The sequence below is a fragment of the Scyliorhinus canicula genome, chromosome 28, assembly GCF_902713615.1.
Source record: "Scyliorhinus canicula chromosome 28, sScyCan1.1, whole genome shotgun sequence".
Lineage (NCBI taxonomy): Eukaryota > Metazoa > Chordata > Chondrichthyes > Carcharhiniformes > Scyliorhinidae > Scyliorhinus > Scyliorhinus canicula.
In genome coordinates, this window is record NC_052173.1 from 18,327,948 (window position 1) to 18,346,068 (window position 18,121).

Below are 18,121 nucleotides of genomic sequence, written 5' to 3' on the forward strand. Positions count from 1 at the left end.
AGACACCACTATCCTGCAGCCAGAGACTGCAGGCAATGCTGCAGATATCTCAACATTCCTGAGGTGCAGTGCTGGAGGACACTTCACCTCTTTAGGTAGACTGTTACCTTCAGAAAGCAGATGATAGGGCTGGAGATCGCCTCCAACTTTGTGGGTGGCCACCCAATGCCAGTGGTTCTCAAGGTCACAGTAGCATTCAAATATTTTGCCTCTGGTTCTTTCCAGAGGTCAGCAGAGGTCTATGTGCTGTCTCCAAATCTGCTGCCCACAGTTGCATCAAGTTGGTTACTAACGCTCTTCAGACAGGTGATGACCCTCATTCATCTCCGGACCAATGAGGCCGGCCGGGCTGAGCGAGTCATCATCCAGAGTGCCCTGGGAGGAGACCACAGAGATGACAAGCAGCTGGCCCGCCAGCATCAGATCTGTTTGAGCCTCCTGTGTTGCCTATTGATTGACGGGTACCTAGCAGAGAGACAAGGTGCCTCACCCATCTCTCACACAGGCATTGACCCCCAGTGTGCGGGTTTGCAGGTCCGAACACAACCTCAGAAACCTTTCATTCTGTTCTTGCAGCCTGAATCCCAGCCTGAATCGGGCACTCCTGAGTGCCACAAAGAATGGTCACCCTTCAAAACATCTCCACACAGTTCCATGCCAACTCACTGCTCACCCTTGCAGAGCAGAGATTCTCCAACCTTTTATGGCACTAGATCCACGTGCGCTGCACCACGTCATGCCCGCTCACCTAGTCTGACCTCTGTCCATGTCTTCTTCCGCTGGTATGGTGGCCTCCCTTTGCCATCCCACAGCAGGAGTATGTCGTGCCTGGCACTCACTGCCTCCACTAGAGTGCGCAATTGCCCTCTTCCCTGGAGTAACCAGCGGGCGCTGAGGAGATGACACATTCCAAATACAGAACATTCAGTTCTTCCCTTAGGGTTCTTCGCCACCTGCCAGCCTTCAGGGGGCTGGCTCTGCTCCACTTAAAGCCCCCGTTGGGTCCCCATTAGACCTAGTGCCCAGCACAACCACCCCCCCCCCTCCCTCCACCCCCAATGGCAGCACTAAGTCTAGATCCTGCTGCTTTTCAAGCTATCTGCCCTTAAATGGCCAGTTTGCATGAAATCATGTCCAGCTCGCAATCACGGGTGGCAGCAGGTAACACATCCCCTTCCGGACCTGCCTATTGCATGTACACTGGCTTGTGTATTTTCACACCAGTGGCATTGCGAAGATTCTCTCTGGTGTTCTCTGCAGCCCAGAATATACAGTACCAACTCAGTACAATAAGAGTGGGACACAGTTAGGGAGAATTTGTGTAACGAGCCAAGAACAGGAGGGAGTGCACAGCATCCACTCTGAAATGGAAAAAAAAATGACGTGTCCAATTTCTGCTTGTGGATAATTCTGGCACATCAGACGGCTCTACAGCTGTGTGCGTTGAAGCTGTCCGAAACTATCCCATGTTTCCATCCCATATTCTGTTGCTTCCCTTCTAATGCATTTGTATTAATTGGCAGTAACAGCACCTGTTTCTAGTCCCCGCAGACTGGATCCAGATCCATATACATCAGTCACTTAACAAACAGGGATGTGAAGCATTCAGCTTAGTTAGGAATCTGAGAAGATTATATGAACAGCCTCCATTTGGATGGGAAGGATCCAATTAAGTTGGCTGACACGGGTTCATTTTTTGTTGCCTTCTAATTTTGTGAAGGAATCGGGACATTTAATCCATCGCAATTTAAGCCAGGTCAATAAATTAGAGCATCAAACTTCCTGTTAGAGGTTTAACTCACAGCAGCCATTTTGTAAAGCTCTCGTTTTCAAAAGGAAGGCTTTCACCACCACCAATGATTTGTCATATAATGATTTCTTCAATTGAAAAATCCCAAAAATGAATCTTGAAGCTCCCTTTAGGATGTGTAAGCTGGTGCTGAGCCCTCACTTAGAGCCACATGGTGAGAATGCCTGATGATGAACAAAAAAAGCTCCAAGGCCCCAAACTTGCAATTTCCTCTCCAAAACCTCTCCACCGCGCTCTCTTTAAGATGCTCATGAACACCTACCTCTTTGACCAAGCTGTTGGTAGTCTGTACTAACATCACCTTATTGTTTAATTATGCTCCTATGAAACACCCATGAAATATGAAGCTGTTTTCAGCTGACTTATTTCAGCTCCCCCTTGTCCTCAGGCAAGTCTGCACTGCTTTAAATACCGTTAATCTCTTTTTAACTAAACTGCAGAGTGCAAAACCTGACTTGCGGTCCCAACTTCATCCAGAACTGAACTGAAAATGCTTTCTCAAAAAGCCTGATGTATTTGTTCCACCCAGCAAGACATCATCTCACCAGGCTGAAAACTAATTAACTCCCCAGAGAATCCCCTTGATCAAAACAAAATTAGAACATATCTGAAATTGCTACATTCATCACACTACCTTAAAGATGCTATATAAATGCAGATAGAGTGATTTTTGACAGGTTGTGTGGTTTCGCAATATGTGCCCACTGCAAGCACTGGATCACAGAAGGCCCCCTCCAGTCACTGAACAACCCCACTCAATGCCCGATGGGGTTATTGATAGTCACACCAAGAACACAAAGAACAAATGTGAGAGCGACACTGAGAATGGGCAAGAGCGATATTCTCCTTTCCTACCAAAGCAATAGCAATGTAAAGGCACCAATAATAAAGAATTTGCATTTACGCAGTCCCTTTCACAACCTAAGGATACCCCAAAGCGCTTTACAACCAATGCAGTACTTTTGTCAAGTGAAGTCACCATTACAATGTCACAAATGTGGCAACCAATTTACACACCGCAAGATTCCAACAATGACCAGAGAATCTGGTTTTAGATGTTGGTTGAAATGAAACATTTGCCAGATCACCATGGAGAACTCCCTTGCTCTTCTTTGAAATAGTGTCCAAGGATAACTGAAAGAATGGGATCGAGGCAGAGCTCCCTCAGTAAACTCAACACCATTTGAAATGCCCATGTTAAAACAGGCAATCACCTATAGCAGTCAAACACAAAATCCATTTGCATCAGCACATTTTAAACTTCCTGATTATAGCATTTTTATTTTTTTATTATTGGAGGGAGAAAGAACTGTATTTCCTCACCTGTGAGATGGGACGAGTGAAGGTTATATCACAAACTGATGAATAGATTATAAATATATTTATACTTCCTTTTGAACAATTGACACATGTGCTTAACACCAAATATGTGACAACCAAATCAGTCTGTTCTGCAGAGAGAAATATGTGTCGCGCTCTCATAAATTGCCAATGCCCAGGGTTTCTCTCTGTTTTACTTTGTTGCCAGATCCCAGTGTTTCAGAATCTTATAATCTGCGAGAGTCTAGAGTTTAAACCTCTTATAATATGCAGCCAGAGTTTAACACTGTTATAATATGCAGCCAGAGTTTAACACTGTTATAATATGCAGCCAGAGTTTAACTGTTATAATATGCAACCAGAGTTTAACACTGTTATAATATGCAGCCAGAGTTTAATGCAATCTTTACTCTAATCAGCTATGCCTCGTCTGTCACAGCAGCCATTCAACTGATTTGAATCCTTCACTGGCAACTCAACAGTGCCAATGAGATATGCAAAGCTAAAGAGAAATACCCCTGATTTCAGCCCTAACCAATCAAGAGGTCCAGGCAACGGTCACCCAACCTGACTATCTGTCTCTCTTCCTCAGCCGGGTGTCCCTACAGAGGGAGCTTGCAGTGTCTACGGGCACCATCAAAGTCTCCCGTGCCCAATGGGCGTCGCAGGGTCTGAGGTGCTTCATTAACCCTTTTAATCACATTTCAGTTTGATGTTTTAAGTTTAATTTGTTTTTGTTTAAAGCAGTACCCCTTTAAGAGGATGCCCGCTTTGATTTGTCCCTCAGTTTGTTTAATTTAGTTTTATTTGGTTTCACACAAAATAGTTCAGTCCTAACAATGAACCCCAGTGCTTAATCTGGAGTTTATATCACACAATATACACTGAAGTGACCCCAAGGCAAGGCTCCATGGTGAAGTCTATATTGCTTACCCGTCACACGTCATGGCGGGGGCATCTTCGAGGTGCCCGGTGAGGATGCTAACGCGGGTCCCATGCATCCACTCAATAGCCCCGTCACCCAGCGCAAGGCGGGGTGGGGGTTGGTGTTGGGGAATGGCCGTGAGACATGAGTCAGGGAGACTGTGTCCAGGCACGTTATCCTGGTGGATCAGAGGAGGACAGGAGTGGGGAATAGCCAGCACGAGCGGGGGGTAGTGTCAGGCTTAATGGAGAGGCCGCCCTTGCAGTGTTGGCCTCGTTGTGTCGGAGTGACAGTACGGTGGCACAGTGGTTAACACTGCTGCCTCACAGCGCCAGGGTCCCAGGTTCGATTCCGGCCTCAGGTGACTGTGTGGAGTTTGCACGTTCTCCCCGTGTCTGCGTGGGTTTCCTCTCACAGTCCAAAAATGTGCGGGTTAGGTGGATTGGCCACACTAAATTGCCCCTTAGTGCCCAAAAGGTTGGGTGGGGTTACGGGCATAGGGTGGGGGAGTGGGCCTGGGTAGGATGCTCTTTCAGAGGATCGGTGCAGACCTAGAACATAGAACAGTACAACACAGAACAGGCCCTTCGGCCCTCGATGTTGTGCCGAGCCATGATCACCCTACTCAAACCCACGTATCCACCCTATACCCGTAACCCAACAACCCCCCCCCCCCTTAACCTTACTTTTAAGGACACTGCGGGCAATTTAGCATGGCCAATCCACCTAACCCGCACATCTTTGGACTGTGGGAGGAAACCGGAGCACCCGGAGGAAACCCACGCACACACGGGGAGGACGTGCAGACTCCGCACAGACAGTGACCCAGCCGGGAATCGAACCTGGGACCCTGGAGCTGTGAAGCATTTATGCTAACCACCATGCTACCGTGCTGCCCATGGGCTGAATGGTCTCCTTTTGCACTGTAGGGATTCTATCTCCTTGGACAGAAGGCGATGGGACTCCTCCCTTCCGGACACTTGTGACTCTGCCTTTACAGTTCCAGCAGCTCTGGGATGACCGGACCCAGGGGCACATCGGCCAGGAGCTCAGCAGTGTCCTGGACTCCAGCATCCCTCCGAGTGCCAGTTCCCTGGGACGTCCCTGCCTCCACCTGCTGTGGATCATCAGCTGTGAGGTTATCACCAGTGAGTGACCCAGAAGCCTGTCTAGTACTCAACCCCACCGAGGTGTGAGTATCTGTGCTGGAGGAATGTGCGGATAGATGTGACGCCTCTTCGATGGTGAGATCGGAGATGTCTCCCTCAGAGCTGCTCTGAATCTTCCTGGGGAAGGGAGCGGAGATGGTATTAATACATCACACGGGGAGAGGACATTGTGACAGGCGGGCAACCCATGAGGTCAGTGGGCGAGAGATCACCTTGGAGGTACGAGGGGTGTGTGAGGGGGTGCAGCGAGAGACTGGAGGTGGCAGACTTACCCTGGCTGCGCAAATAAGATCATTGACCTTCTGCACTGCTGCCCCATCCTCTGCTGAACTGAGCTGGCACTGACCAAGGCAGTTAATGCCTGCCAGGTGGGAGTGGGTGGCGATGATGGTGGGCCGCCTCCTGGGTACCGGGTAGAGTACACCCCATCTCTGCTGCACCCCATCCAGGAAACTGGTCAGGGCTCTCTCAGTAAAACGCGGAGCTGGCTCCCCTCAAATGGATCTGGAACAAGTGCTGGTGAGGCGTTGGTCTGGAGCTCCCCAGTGATTGCACTGATTAAGTTTCCCAGTGGTGCAAGATCAAGCCGGCGGATTTCACTCCAGTTTTCATGCCGGAACCGACACTTTGCTGTTTGTTGGGAAGATCCCGCCCATACTGCGTGGCTTATCCGACACAAAAAAAAATTCTCTTCCATAAAATCGCGGACCTACATCTCACTGTTTATTCATTTGTTTTGTAACTGCACTCGCCCCACATGCACAGCCTCAATCCCTGTCTCTCAATCCACAGCCTCTCAAGTATTCACTTCAATCCCCTGGTGACTGTGCATCGCCCCACATGACAGTCATTTCAAATCTCCCATCGCCATCCTCCACGGAAAACACACACATGGGGCAGCTCCGCTCCTTCCAAAGCGAGTACGCCGCGCCACGTATTGATAGCCTCAGGACATTGGCTGGGGCCTGCCCCCAATGCTCCGCCCCCAACCAGCTGAAATCCCGACGGCGTGGCTCACCCATCAGGAACTCGGCGTGGAGGCTGCGGACTCAGTCCAGTGTCGCCACAGTCGGGGGAGGGCCGATCCGGGGGGGGGGGGGGGGAATGGGGGGGTGGTCCGGGGTGCGCGAGCCGGTCGAAGGGCCCATTCATGGGCCAGGTTCGCGAGCGGCCGCCACTGTGCGCGGCCACGGACCCAGCAATTCTCCCGGGCGTATCGGCAGCTGGAGCTGGGAGATCTCCGCGGCCGTCCTGGCCCCAGCAAAACAGGGAATCAGTGGTCGTTTTGCACCAGTTTTTCTGGTGGGAAATGCCACCGTTTCCATGCTGGTGTGGGGACATAGTCCTAGAATCGGAGAATCCAGCCAGGGATACTCACAAAAATGTACATCCATTTAAACAATGCTTCCAACTACTTCCTCTGCTTTCCCAAGAGGGACTGCTCCAGTTTACAAAGACTTTTAATCTTAACAATCCCCAAGATTAAGAAACATTTTCTTCAACCTGATGAATGTGGAGTAGAGCAGCAATAGATGTGGAACAGCAATCGAGCAATAGCACCACATTCTGCCCGGACAAATCCACTTTGAAATGTGTTCTTACTCACAATGCACAAACCCCCTTGGTGCCCCACAAACATTTGTCAATACCTCACTCACCAAAGAAGCAGTAGATGATCCCAAAAAGGCAGCACATGGCACAAATGATCGATGGAATGAGTTGATAATTCCTTTCCACCTCCAGGTCGCACCGGTTCACATTGATGTCCTCCTGATCTGTGTCCATGAGGTTCAAGTCCAGCAGTGTCGAGGTCATAGCTGTCCAAAGTCGACTGGGGAAGGCGCAAGAACGTTAGGTGGGTCTGTCCATCCAATAAGAGCACCGCACGTCCTGCAAGACAGAGACACAAACCCAACAGAATTAGATCCAAGAGCTGTAAATCTGAAAGGAAACAAGATTAAATTTGTATTAAACTAGTGGCCATTCCAAGGGGATCAGGGGTTATGGGGAGAAGGCAGGAGAATGGGGCTCAGAAAATATCAGCCATGATTGAATGGCGGAGCAGACTCAATGGGCCGAGTGGCCTAATTCTGCTCCTATGTCTTATGGTCTTATTCCATTGTGCCCATTTGTCCTGACCCCCACGAGGCCCTCGGAAACCATTGTCAATCTCCCTGCAGGGCTTGTGGAGTACGGGCCTCCGGGGTAGGGAGTGGAGGCCACCCAGCTCAAGCTGAACATAACAGCTGGCCCGAGCAGGGAGCTGGCTGTCCCAACGGAGACAGAGATTGTGGGTAGCTACTGCCAGCAGCAGATTATTGTCAATAGTTAAAATAAATCTTTGTTTCCTACTGCTGCCTTCCTCAATCAACAGTCCATGGAACGTCAGAATGGAACCAAGTGCATTTAGATTTAGATTTGTCACATGTACTGAGGTACAGTGAAAAGTATTCTTCTGCGTTCAGTCCAGACAGATCGTTCCATACATGAAAAAACATAGGACATACATAAATACACAATGTAAATAAATAGACATCGGGTGAAGTATACAGAGTGTAGTACTACTCATCAGAGAAGATGTGTGGAGAGATCAGTTCAGTCCATAAGAGGGTCATTCAGGAGTCTGGTAACAGCGGGGAAGAAGCTGTTTTGGAATCTGTCAGTGCGTGTTCTCAGACTTCTGTATCTCCTGCCCGATGGAAGAGAGAATAACCCGGGTGGGAGGGGTCTTTGATTATGCTGCCCGCTTTCCCAAGGCAGCGGGAGGTGTAGATGGAGTCAATGGATGGGAGGTGTGATGGACTGGGCTGTGTTCACGACTCTCTGAAGTTTCTTGCGGTCCTGGGCGGAGCAGTTGCCATACCAGGCTGTGATGCAGCCCGGTAGGATGCTTTCAATGGTGCATCTGTAAAAATTGGTAAGAGTCAGTGTGGTCATGCCAACTTTCCTTAGTTTCCTGAGGAAGTATAGGCGCTGTTGTGCTTTCTTGGTCGTAGCGTTGACATGGGTGGACCAGGACAGATTGTTGGTGGTATGTATCCCTAGGAATTTGAAGCTGTCAACCATCTCCACCTCGGCACAGACAGGGGTGTGTACGATTTTTTATAATAATAATAATCTTTATTATTGTCACAAGTAGGCTGACATTAACACTGCAATGAAGTTACTGTGAAAATCCCCTAGTCGCCACATTCCGGCGCCTGTTCGGGTACACAGAGGGAGAATTCAGAACGTCCAATTCATCTAACAAGCACGTCTTTCGGGACTTGTGGGAGGAAACCGGAGCACCCGGAGGAAACCCACGCAGATATGGGGAGAACGTGCAGTCTCCGTACGGACAGTGACCCAAGCCGGGAATCGAACCCGGGACCCTAGCACTGTGACGCAACAGTGCCAACCACTGTGCTACCATGCATTCATGATATTGTAGGGATGGGTCTGGGACTCTGCAGTTTATAGAGTGTGCCTAGCCACTGATCACATCCAAGGGGACCCCAACTGAATTAACCTCATGCTGCTTAATAGATTACACAAATATGGTCCAATTTGGATCGAATGCACTGGCTCTCTACAAATGTATCATTATGGTGTCAAAATGCACATTTGCATAGCCTGTGGCAAACACTTTCCTTCATAAAACCATTTGCAATAATGTTTTGTTTAATTCCTCGCTGGCATTTAGAACAACACAAACAGGCATCACCTGTTGCTTAAAATCTCACATACTTCGTGTGGTGATATGCATCACTGTAAATACACAAGGGGTTAATGTAAATACACTACGACTAAGTAACCACTAGAGGGAGCACCAGAGATGCCATGACATGCAGACATACAGCCAATGGGTCATTACAACAGGACACAACCAATGGGTAATCAGGACACCCAGAGGTGGCATTACCACAAGGGGGTTCTTCACAACCCATATAAAAGGACAGGGCACACATGCTCTGCCTCTTTCCACAGACAGACATCTCGAGAGTACATCAGGGTTGATCAGAAGCATCACACCCAGCATGTGGCTTAGAGCAGGCTGGTAAAGATAGACTGAGTTACTACAGTTAGATTAGCAGAGAGTCGAACTCATTTAAGAACTGTGTTAATAATTCAATAAACAAGTTGAACTCATTTCATAGTCTGGAGCTTCCTTTGTCAAAGCAGACATCAAGGAAGCAGCTTATGCTACACGAAGCAGCATTACACAACACTTCGTACCAGCGTAACTGTAGAGATAGGAAAAGAAATACGGCCTTTTATCATTAATACATAACTAAACAGTTACTGCACTTTTAAAGCTAATGGTTGCAAAGGGCTGAGGCAAGGCAAGGTGCTATAAAAATGCAAGTTTCTCTTTCTAATATGAACAATTGGATTCATAACTCAGATCATTTCAATATATTCAGCCAACTGAATGTCAACCAAGTCAATAGATTGTTCCTACTCTAGCCCAGATGTTGACACAATTTACTACATTTAAATTGCCAGTTTAAAATTCTTGTTCATTGATGCAGAACTAAACTTCAGTCCAGATGCTGCTCAAATACCCTGGGCTCAGAATCGGCACTTTCTGAAGCAAAGTTTAATTTGAAAGTGGTTTATAACAGGGTAAGTTTATCCCACTGTCAGAAATACTGCAGAGAAAGATCGCACTGTCTCTCAAACTCTTATTACCCATTTGAACACCTGCAACTGCTCGTCAGACAGTCAGGGGAACTGCTCCTGTGTCTGGAGCCAACCTACAAATTCACACTGAAACTTCACGACACTGAAGAAAATGCAGACTCTTCCCTGGGGTTCCCTTTAACTAGCAATCAGCCTTAGCCCAGTGTTTCGCATTCTCGTCTCTGAGTCAGATGTATGGGTCAGGTTCTGCTTCAAAGGCATGGGCACAGAATCCAGGCTGACACTCTGAAGGAATTCGGCGCTGTCTTTCAGGTGAAAGGTTAAGCAAGGTGGGCCTAAAAGATGCTGGTGCCATTTTTCTAAGAAGGGGACTTCCCCTGGCCAGTATTTATCCTTCAGCCAACATCATAAATGCAAGTTACCTGGTCATTACCACATTCCTGTTTGTTGGAGCTTGCTGCGTTCAAAATGGCTGCCAGGTTTCTGACATTACAAAGAGTGACTACACGTCAAAAAGTATTTCATTGGTTGTAAGGTGATTTGAGATGTCCCATGGTCATGAAGAAATCTTATTAGTCTTTGTACAGTATCACATCAGCTGAACAAGATTTACACAATCCACGATCCTACATTGTTAAGATTATGAAGGTTTGATAAGGTTCAGGTAAAGAGGATATTTCCACTCCTTGAGTATTGGGGGTGGCGGGGTGACTAAAACTAGGAGTCATCAATATAAGATAGTTAGAGGGCAGCTCGGTGGCGCAGTGGTTGGCACTGCTGCCTCACGGCGCCGAGGTCCCAGGTTCGATCCCGGCTCTGGGTCACTGTCCGTGTGGAGTTTGCACATTCTCCCCGTGTCTGCGTGGGTTTCACCCCCACAACCCAAAGATGTGCAGAGTAGGTGGATTGGCCACACTAAATTGCCTTTTAATTAGAAATAAATAATTGGGCACTCTAATTTTTATTTTAAATGTGCATTTCTTCCAGTTCTGAAGTATAAGACAGATTTGAGATCTGATTAGCACTGACTTCAGTCGAGGTGGCAAGCAGCAGAGTCATAGAACATAGAACATAGAACAGTACAGCACAGAACAGGCCCTTCGGCCCTCGATGTTGTGCCGAACAATGATCACCCCACTTAAACCCACGTAACCCGTATACCCGTAACCCAACAATCCCCCCATTAACCTGACACTACGGTCAATTTAGCATGGCCAATCCACCTAACCCGCACATCTTTGGACTGCGCTATCCAGTGACCCTGATAGGTAGGACACGTGGGTGGGATGTACAGCAAGAACAGAACTGGGCCTTCCCCCACAACTGATTAACCTGCTAACACACATTGTTTGGGATAGCTTATAGGATAAAGGATACCAGAGGCTCCTAAAACTGACCCTCAGAAGGAGTGAAAACTACAGAATAAGACAGCAGAAACAGAGAATAACTGGGGTGGGATTCTCCATTGCCTGACGCTGATATCGTAATTGGCAATCGGGTGGAGAATCCACTCTGACACCCAAATCGGGACCAACGCCAGCTTGACGGTGGTCTGTCATGTTCCGCCCCCTCCAAAATGGCGTAATCACGTTGCGCACCGCACACTGTTGCGACGGCATTGGCGCATCATTGGCCAGTCCTCCCGTGATGCTCCGCCCCCGATGTGCCCAGTTCCCGACAGCACGGGATCCGTGCGGTCTCAGCGGTCGGGAACCTGACATGGCGGCTGCGGACTGTGTCCAGCAGCGCCACGCTCGGCCGGGATACGTACCCCTAGCCGGAGGGTCTTCTGCGAGGGTTGGGGGGGGTACTGGAGGGAGGTGGCCTGTGGGGTCGCGGATGGCAGGTTGCCATGTTGTACGGCGTGACCGCTGCAGGTCGTCGCCGTGCGCATGCGCGGCCAGGGACCCGGCCATTCTGCGGCCGTTTTCGGCACGGGAGTCTCACCCGGCGTCGCTGCTAGCCGCTCACCGGTCCCGGAATCAGTGAGGGGTCAGCGCCGATTTTTTTGGCGTAGAACTCCCGCTAACCCTCCGTTCCTGCCGGCACTAAGCCCCAGATCTATGAGTTGCAAGTATTGCACGGATCTGACTGAAACTGGTCTGAATACACATCAGCGCCCCTGAGCAGCTGGTTTCAGTATGTCGGATGGCTGAGACAGAAACAAAAAATACTAATTTTATTTCTATTACTTAGGAAAATCTAAACATTGGAGGTGAAAAATTGGTCATAGTCTAATAAATAAACCTAACTAATTCTATGACTAACAGCCCATGTACAAAGCCAGAATTCCCGATTCTGTAAATAGGCTTAGGGTTTAGATAGCTTGCTGAATAACACACATATTGTTCAGGGTCAGAATGACCACTTTCTTGTCTCAGAAACTGGCCAGCGCAGCAAGCAACTAATATCTGTGCTCTATAAATGAATCTTAGTCCTAGATAAACGGACACAATTAGCAGCTTTTCCTTCCCGGCTGCTGAACAATCATCTCATTCATCTGACTGATCTGCTTAGCACACTGTGAACCATCTTATTATCACTAAACCTTATTGCTCATGGCCAAGTCAACAAGCTTGTTCCTCAAATGACTCTTTGTGTTCTCCAACTGCCAGACGTACACCAACGCTGAAATGTCAGCTTGGCTCTGTCACTCGCACCCATGCCTCTGAGAGGTTTATGGGTTCGAGTACCACTGTAAAGACTTGAGCACATCCAGATCAATATTCCAGCTGGGGTGCGGAGTGAGCCAATAGCATTGTCTTTTGGATAAGCTGTTCAAAACGTGACCATATCTGCCCAGTGGCGTTAAAGAGCCCATGGCACTATTTGAGGACGAGCAAGAGAGTTCTGCCCTGTGCTCTCCTCATATAACATGTAAATAAAAACCCTCAAAATTAACTTAGGCTGGCACAGTGGTTAGCACTGCTGCCTCAGCACCCAGGTTCGATTCCAGCCTTGGGTGGTCAGTCTGTGTGGAGTCTGCACGTTCTCCCCGTGTCTGCGTGGGTTTCCTCCGGGTGCTCCGGTTTCCTCCCACAGTCCAAAGATGTGCAGGTTCGGTGGAATGGCCACGATTGGCCCCTTAGTGTCCAAAAGGTTAGGTGGGGTTACGGGGATACGGCCAGAGGATTGAGCCTAGGTAGGGTGCTCTTTCAGAAGTTCAGTGCGGACTCGATGGGCCGAATGGCCTCCTTCTGAATTGTACAGATTCTATGATTCTATGAACTGGCCATTTGCAGCTAAGCGAGGGAGGATAGTGAATTGTGAGGATGACGTTGAGCAATTTCATAGGGACATTGACAAGTTGGCCAAATGGGTAGACACCTGGCAGATTAATTTCAATGCAGCGAAATGTGAGGCAATACATTTTGGTCGAAGAAACATGGGGAGACAATACAGGCTCAATGGTACGGAGGGGAGTACAGGAGCAGAGGGATCGGGGTTTAAATAATTCTCTGAAGGTGACCAGGCAAGTTGAAACAGTTGTGAAGAAGCCTTTAGGATCCTTGGGTTTATAAATAGAGGCATAGAGGATAAAAACAAGGACGTGATGCTGCACCTCTACAAATCATTGGTCAGATCACATTTGGAGTATTGTGTTCAGTTCTGGGCGCCTTATTTAAGGAAGGATGTTAAAGCCCTGGAGATAGTGCGGAGGGGATTTACTAGAATGAGGAATTTTAGATACAAGGAAAGATTGGAGAAATTGGTCTGGTTCTCCTTGGAGCAGAGAAGATTAAGAGGTGACATTATTGACGTGTTCAAAATGATGCACAATTTTGACAGGGTAAAGAAGGATATTCTGTTTCCACTAGTTGGTATGTCAGTGACTAGGGGGGGGGGGTCACAATTTGAAGATGGTCAGTAAGAGAGCTGGGAGTGAGATGAGAAGAACCGTCTTTACTCAGAGAGGTGTTGGGGTTGGGAATGCGCTGCCTGGGGGAGGTGGAGGGGGATTCCATGGGGGGTTTCAAAAGAGAGCTGGATATATAGTTAAATGTGATGAATTTAGAGGGCTACGGAGATAGGGCTGGAGAATGGGGCTAGCTAGGTTGCTCTTTGGGAGCTGGTGTAGACACGATGGGCCGAATGGCCTCCGTCTGTGCTGTAAATAACAAACCAAAACTCGTTGCTGCTTGTGTGCACAATGGTTGTTGCATTTACCAAGACAATGAAGGTCACTGCACTTCCAAGTAATTCGCCGTACGTGAAGCATGTTGAGATACAGTATGTGATTCATTCAGGGTAAGCATTACTTCCCATGCCTACAACTGCTTCCTCCCCTCTAATCTTCTCACTTTCCAGCAGGCAATAGCTGCATAAAATGATGCTGAGTCAGTGTTGATTTTGTTCCAACTACACAGGAATTTCGCTCTGCTGGGGGATTTCTTGATAGGGACGTCAGTCAGAAATACACACAGAATGGGTAGCACTTGCCCACTGAGCCAAGGCAGCTCCATTACTGTGAATACTGGAAATACTCAAAAGCTGATGTTACGATAACATGGCTGCAATGGGTCTCCCCTTCGGCTCAGTGAACCTGTCCAATGAGTACCTGAGACTTGCGGTCCATCCTTCGTTGCCCTCAGTCTCGGTGGCAGTTGGATGCGAACAGCTGGCCTCAGCACCCATGGGTAGATTGACTGCCCCCTCCCCTCCCACTCCCCCTGGCGTGAGGCACTGCTTATCCTCAGTTTGGCCACTGGGTGGCATCAGAGACAAACATAAGCACCTCGGTGGATGAGCAAATGGGTTTTTATTGCCATCAAGCTACTATCTAAATGTTCCAACTTGAAAGGATTAAGGCCGAGTAGAAATAAATCCAAATGGAGTTGAGTTGGACGACCTAAGACTGTCCAATGTAGTTCGATGCATTGGTAATGTTGGATTTGTAGTGAGGAGTGGGAAAATATTACATAAGAAACAGGAGCAGGAGTGGGCCATTCGGCCCATTCAAGCCATTCAATAGACCACTATCCCCATATTTCTTAATTCCTCAGTGTCCAAAAATCTATATTTGAACGATGCAGCCTCCAGACCACTCTGCATTGGAGAATTCTATAAGATTGAGTTTGAGAGCCCAGAGAGGAGACAGAGAGAACAGAGTCTCACTCTATGCAGATGACCTGCTCCTCTATGTCTCGAAGCCACAGGAGGGACTGAAGGCAATACTGCAAATACTGAAAGAGTTTGGAACCTTCTCTGGCTACAAACTCAATCTGGGCTAAAGCGAGACATTCCCAGTGAACCCAAAAGGGGGAGGGACAGAACTGAAGGGGCTCCTGTTCAAAACGGCCCAGAACAGATTCCGCTACCTGGGGATCCAGATAGCCAGAGACTGGACACAGATCCACAAGTGGAACCTGACCAGCCTGGTGGAGGAAGTAAGAAAAGACCTTCAACGGTGGGGCTCACTCCCACTCTCCCTGGCGGGAAGAGTGCAGACGATCAAGATGAACGTACTGCCAAGGCTCCTCTTCCTATTTATATCCATCCCGATCTTCAGCCCCAAGGCCTTTTTCCAAAACATAGACAGGCTAATCATGGCGTTTGTGTGTGGGGGGGGGGGGGGGGCAAGAACCCGAGAATTCCCAAACCGACACTACAAAGAGGGAAAGCCAGAGGGGGCCTGGCTGTACCGAACCTACAATACTACCACTGGGCAGCAACGGCAGAAAGAGTGAGGGGATGGGTACAGGAACCCGACACAGATTGGGTACAAATGGAGGAGGCCTCCTGTAAAGGAACAACCCTCCGGGCCCTGGCCACAGCAGTACTCCCATCCTCCTCAACAAGGTACACAACCAGCCCAGTGGTAGCGGCCACGCTGAGAATGTGGACCCAGTTGAGACAGCACTTCAGGATAACCAAAATGTCCCCCATGGCCCCCACCTGCGGCAATCACAGATCCCCCCCCCCCCCCCCCCCCCCCAGCCATGCTGGATCCCACCTTCAAAAGATGGAGGGGGGACGGGGGCACACTGACGGTTGGGGACTTCTACATAGGGCACAGACTGGCAACACTGGACGAACTGATGAGGAAGTGGAAATTAGCAAGAGGACAGGAATTGAAACACCTCCAAATAAAGCACTTCCTCCACAAAGAGACAGTAGGGTACCCCGGGACCCCAGAAACCACACTACTAGAGGACCCGATAGGCACAAGCAGCAAGACTGGCTTGCTGACATTATTAGAAAGGTAGCTTGAATATGGCTGATCTTACCCCTCAAAGACGTGTCTATCTGAAGGCAATACCATATACAGTGAAATATATTAACACTGGGAAAGTACCGTAGAGTATATATTTTTCTAAACGTGTATGCTTAAAATGAATGAAACTCACAGTCAACTGTGCACGGTGGTTAGCACTGCTGCCTCACAGCTTCAGCAACCCGGGTTCAAATCTAGGCCTTGGGTCACTGTCTGTGCGGAGTCTGCACTTTCTCCCCGTGTCTGCGTGGGTTTCCTCCGGATGCTCCGGTTTCCTCCCACAGTCCAAAGATGTGCAGGTTAGGTGGATTGGCCATGATAAATTGCCCCAAGTATCCAAAGATTTTTTTAAAATTTAGAGTACCCAATTCTTTTTTTTCCAATTAAGGGGCAATTTAGTGTGGCCAATCCACCGAGCCTGCATATCTTTGGGTTGTGGGGGTGAGACCCACGCAGACACGGGGAGAATGTGCAAACTCCACACGGACAGTGACCCAGAGCCGGGATTGAACCCGAGTCCTTGGCATCTGAGGCAGCAGTGCTAACCACTGCACCACCGTGCCACCCCTTATTATCCAAAGATGCGCAGGTTAGGTGGATTGGCCATGTTAAATTGTCCCTTCATGTCCAAAGATGTGTAGGTTAGGTGGATTGGCCATGTTAAATTGTCCCTTAGTGTCCAAAGATGTGCAGGTTAGGTGGATTGGACATGTTAAATTATCCCTTAGTGTCCAAAGATGTGCAGGTTAGGTGGGTTACGGGTATAGGACCTAGGTAGGGTGCTATTTCAGAGGGTGGACGCAGACCCGATGGGCTGAATGGCCTCCTTCTGCTCTGTAGGCCTTCTATGGTTCTATGTTTCCCAGGTTTCTCCCCCCCACAGCTGCTGACTATTGTTGGGGATCATTTTGAAAAACACACAATACATTCTGGTACCTTGCCCAAGTTCATTGAGATAAATCAAGACAACTTTAATTTGTTTAGACCAGATTGGTTTTCGGACTATCAACAACAATGTGCATTTATGTGGCACCTTTAACGCTGTGAAACATTCCACCATGGTTCACAGGGGAAGTGCAAAAAAAAATGATATTGAGCCACGTAAAGAGATATTAGGGAACTAAAACCTTGGTCAAAAGAGTCTTAAAAGAGAAGAAAGAGCTGAACAGGTTTAAGGAAGTCATTCTGGAGCTAAGAGCCAAGCAGCTGAAGGCATGGCCACCAATAGTGGAGCAAAGGGACAGCGGATGTACAAGAGGCCATAATTGGAGAGGCGTTAATATCTCAGAGGGTTGTTGAGCTGGAGGAGATAATGGAGATGGGATTGGTTGAGGTCGCTGAGAGATTTGAAGATAAGGATGAGCATTTTGAAATCAATCTGCTGCAGATGGTCATTCCAGCGGAGAGTCCTTCAAACTCAGAGCGTCAGGAAAGAACTAATTAAAGTGATCTAAGCACTAGTCCAGGAAACGCTCTCAGTGCCAAATCCCTCAGTAAACATCAAGTATAGATGGAGAAAGGTAAATACAAATGTCGCATAGTCCACCCTCATTCGCGGAGCAAAGCTGTTCAATCCCCCCCCCCCCCCCCCCCCCCCCCCCGTCTCAAGGCCTCATCGTGCATCAGGATAATGGGTCTTGTGCATCCAGCCAATTTGACCCCATTCTGACCTTTATTACTTTGACATATGTTGGATTTAGTTTGTATGTCTGTTAGTGGCAAGTGGCGAAGTGGCGTTACGTGATTTATCTTTTAAAATCACAGGCCACGTGTCGGTCAGTTCAGAATAGCTTTATTTTCAAAAGTTCCAGGAAATGGTGACTCTGTTAAATGGGACGTGTGCGACTTTATACCCAAAATCTAAGCGCTTCCTCAAGATACTTGATGTGTAGTTACATATTGAGTTTGCCTCGATCTACAATGAAATATATATTTCAGGGTAACTCATTAATTAGTACACAGGTTGGTTGGTGAGAGTATTCGGGGACCTATCTCCAGTTGACCACATGGGTATTTTAGTGGAGCCGCGTTGTATGGGTTTGACTAGAGGAGCCACAAGA

At 48.4% G+C, this 18,121-nt stretch overlaps 1 protein-coding gene across 4 annotated transcripts in view; it reads right to left on the minus strand.

Moving 5' to 3' along the window:
* Positions 1–18,121, minus strand: part of LOC119958161 (transmembrane protein 198-like) — a 52,369-nt gene that overhangs the window by 14,616 nt on the left and 19,632 nt on the right. For all 4 annotated transcript variants that reach the window (XM_038786491.1, XM_038786493.1, XM_038786489.1 and 1 more), the window contains one exon: positions 6,883–7,114. In XM_038786491.1, the coding sequence (XP_038642419.1) occupies positions 6,883–7,039 (157 nt within the window). In that variant the 5' untranslated portion in view covers positions 7,040–7,114. The remainder of the gene's footprint in view (positions 1–6,882; positions 7,115–18,121) is intronic.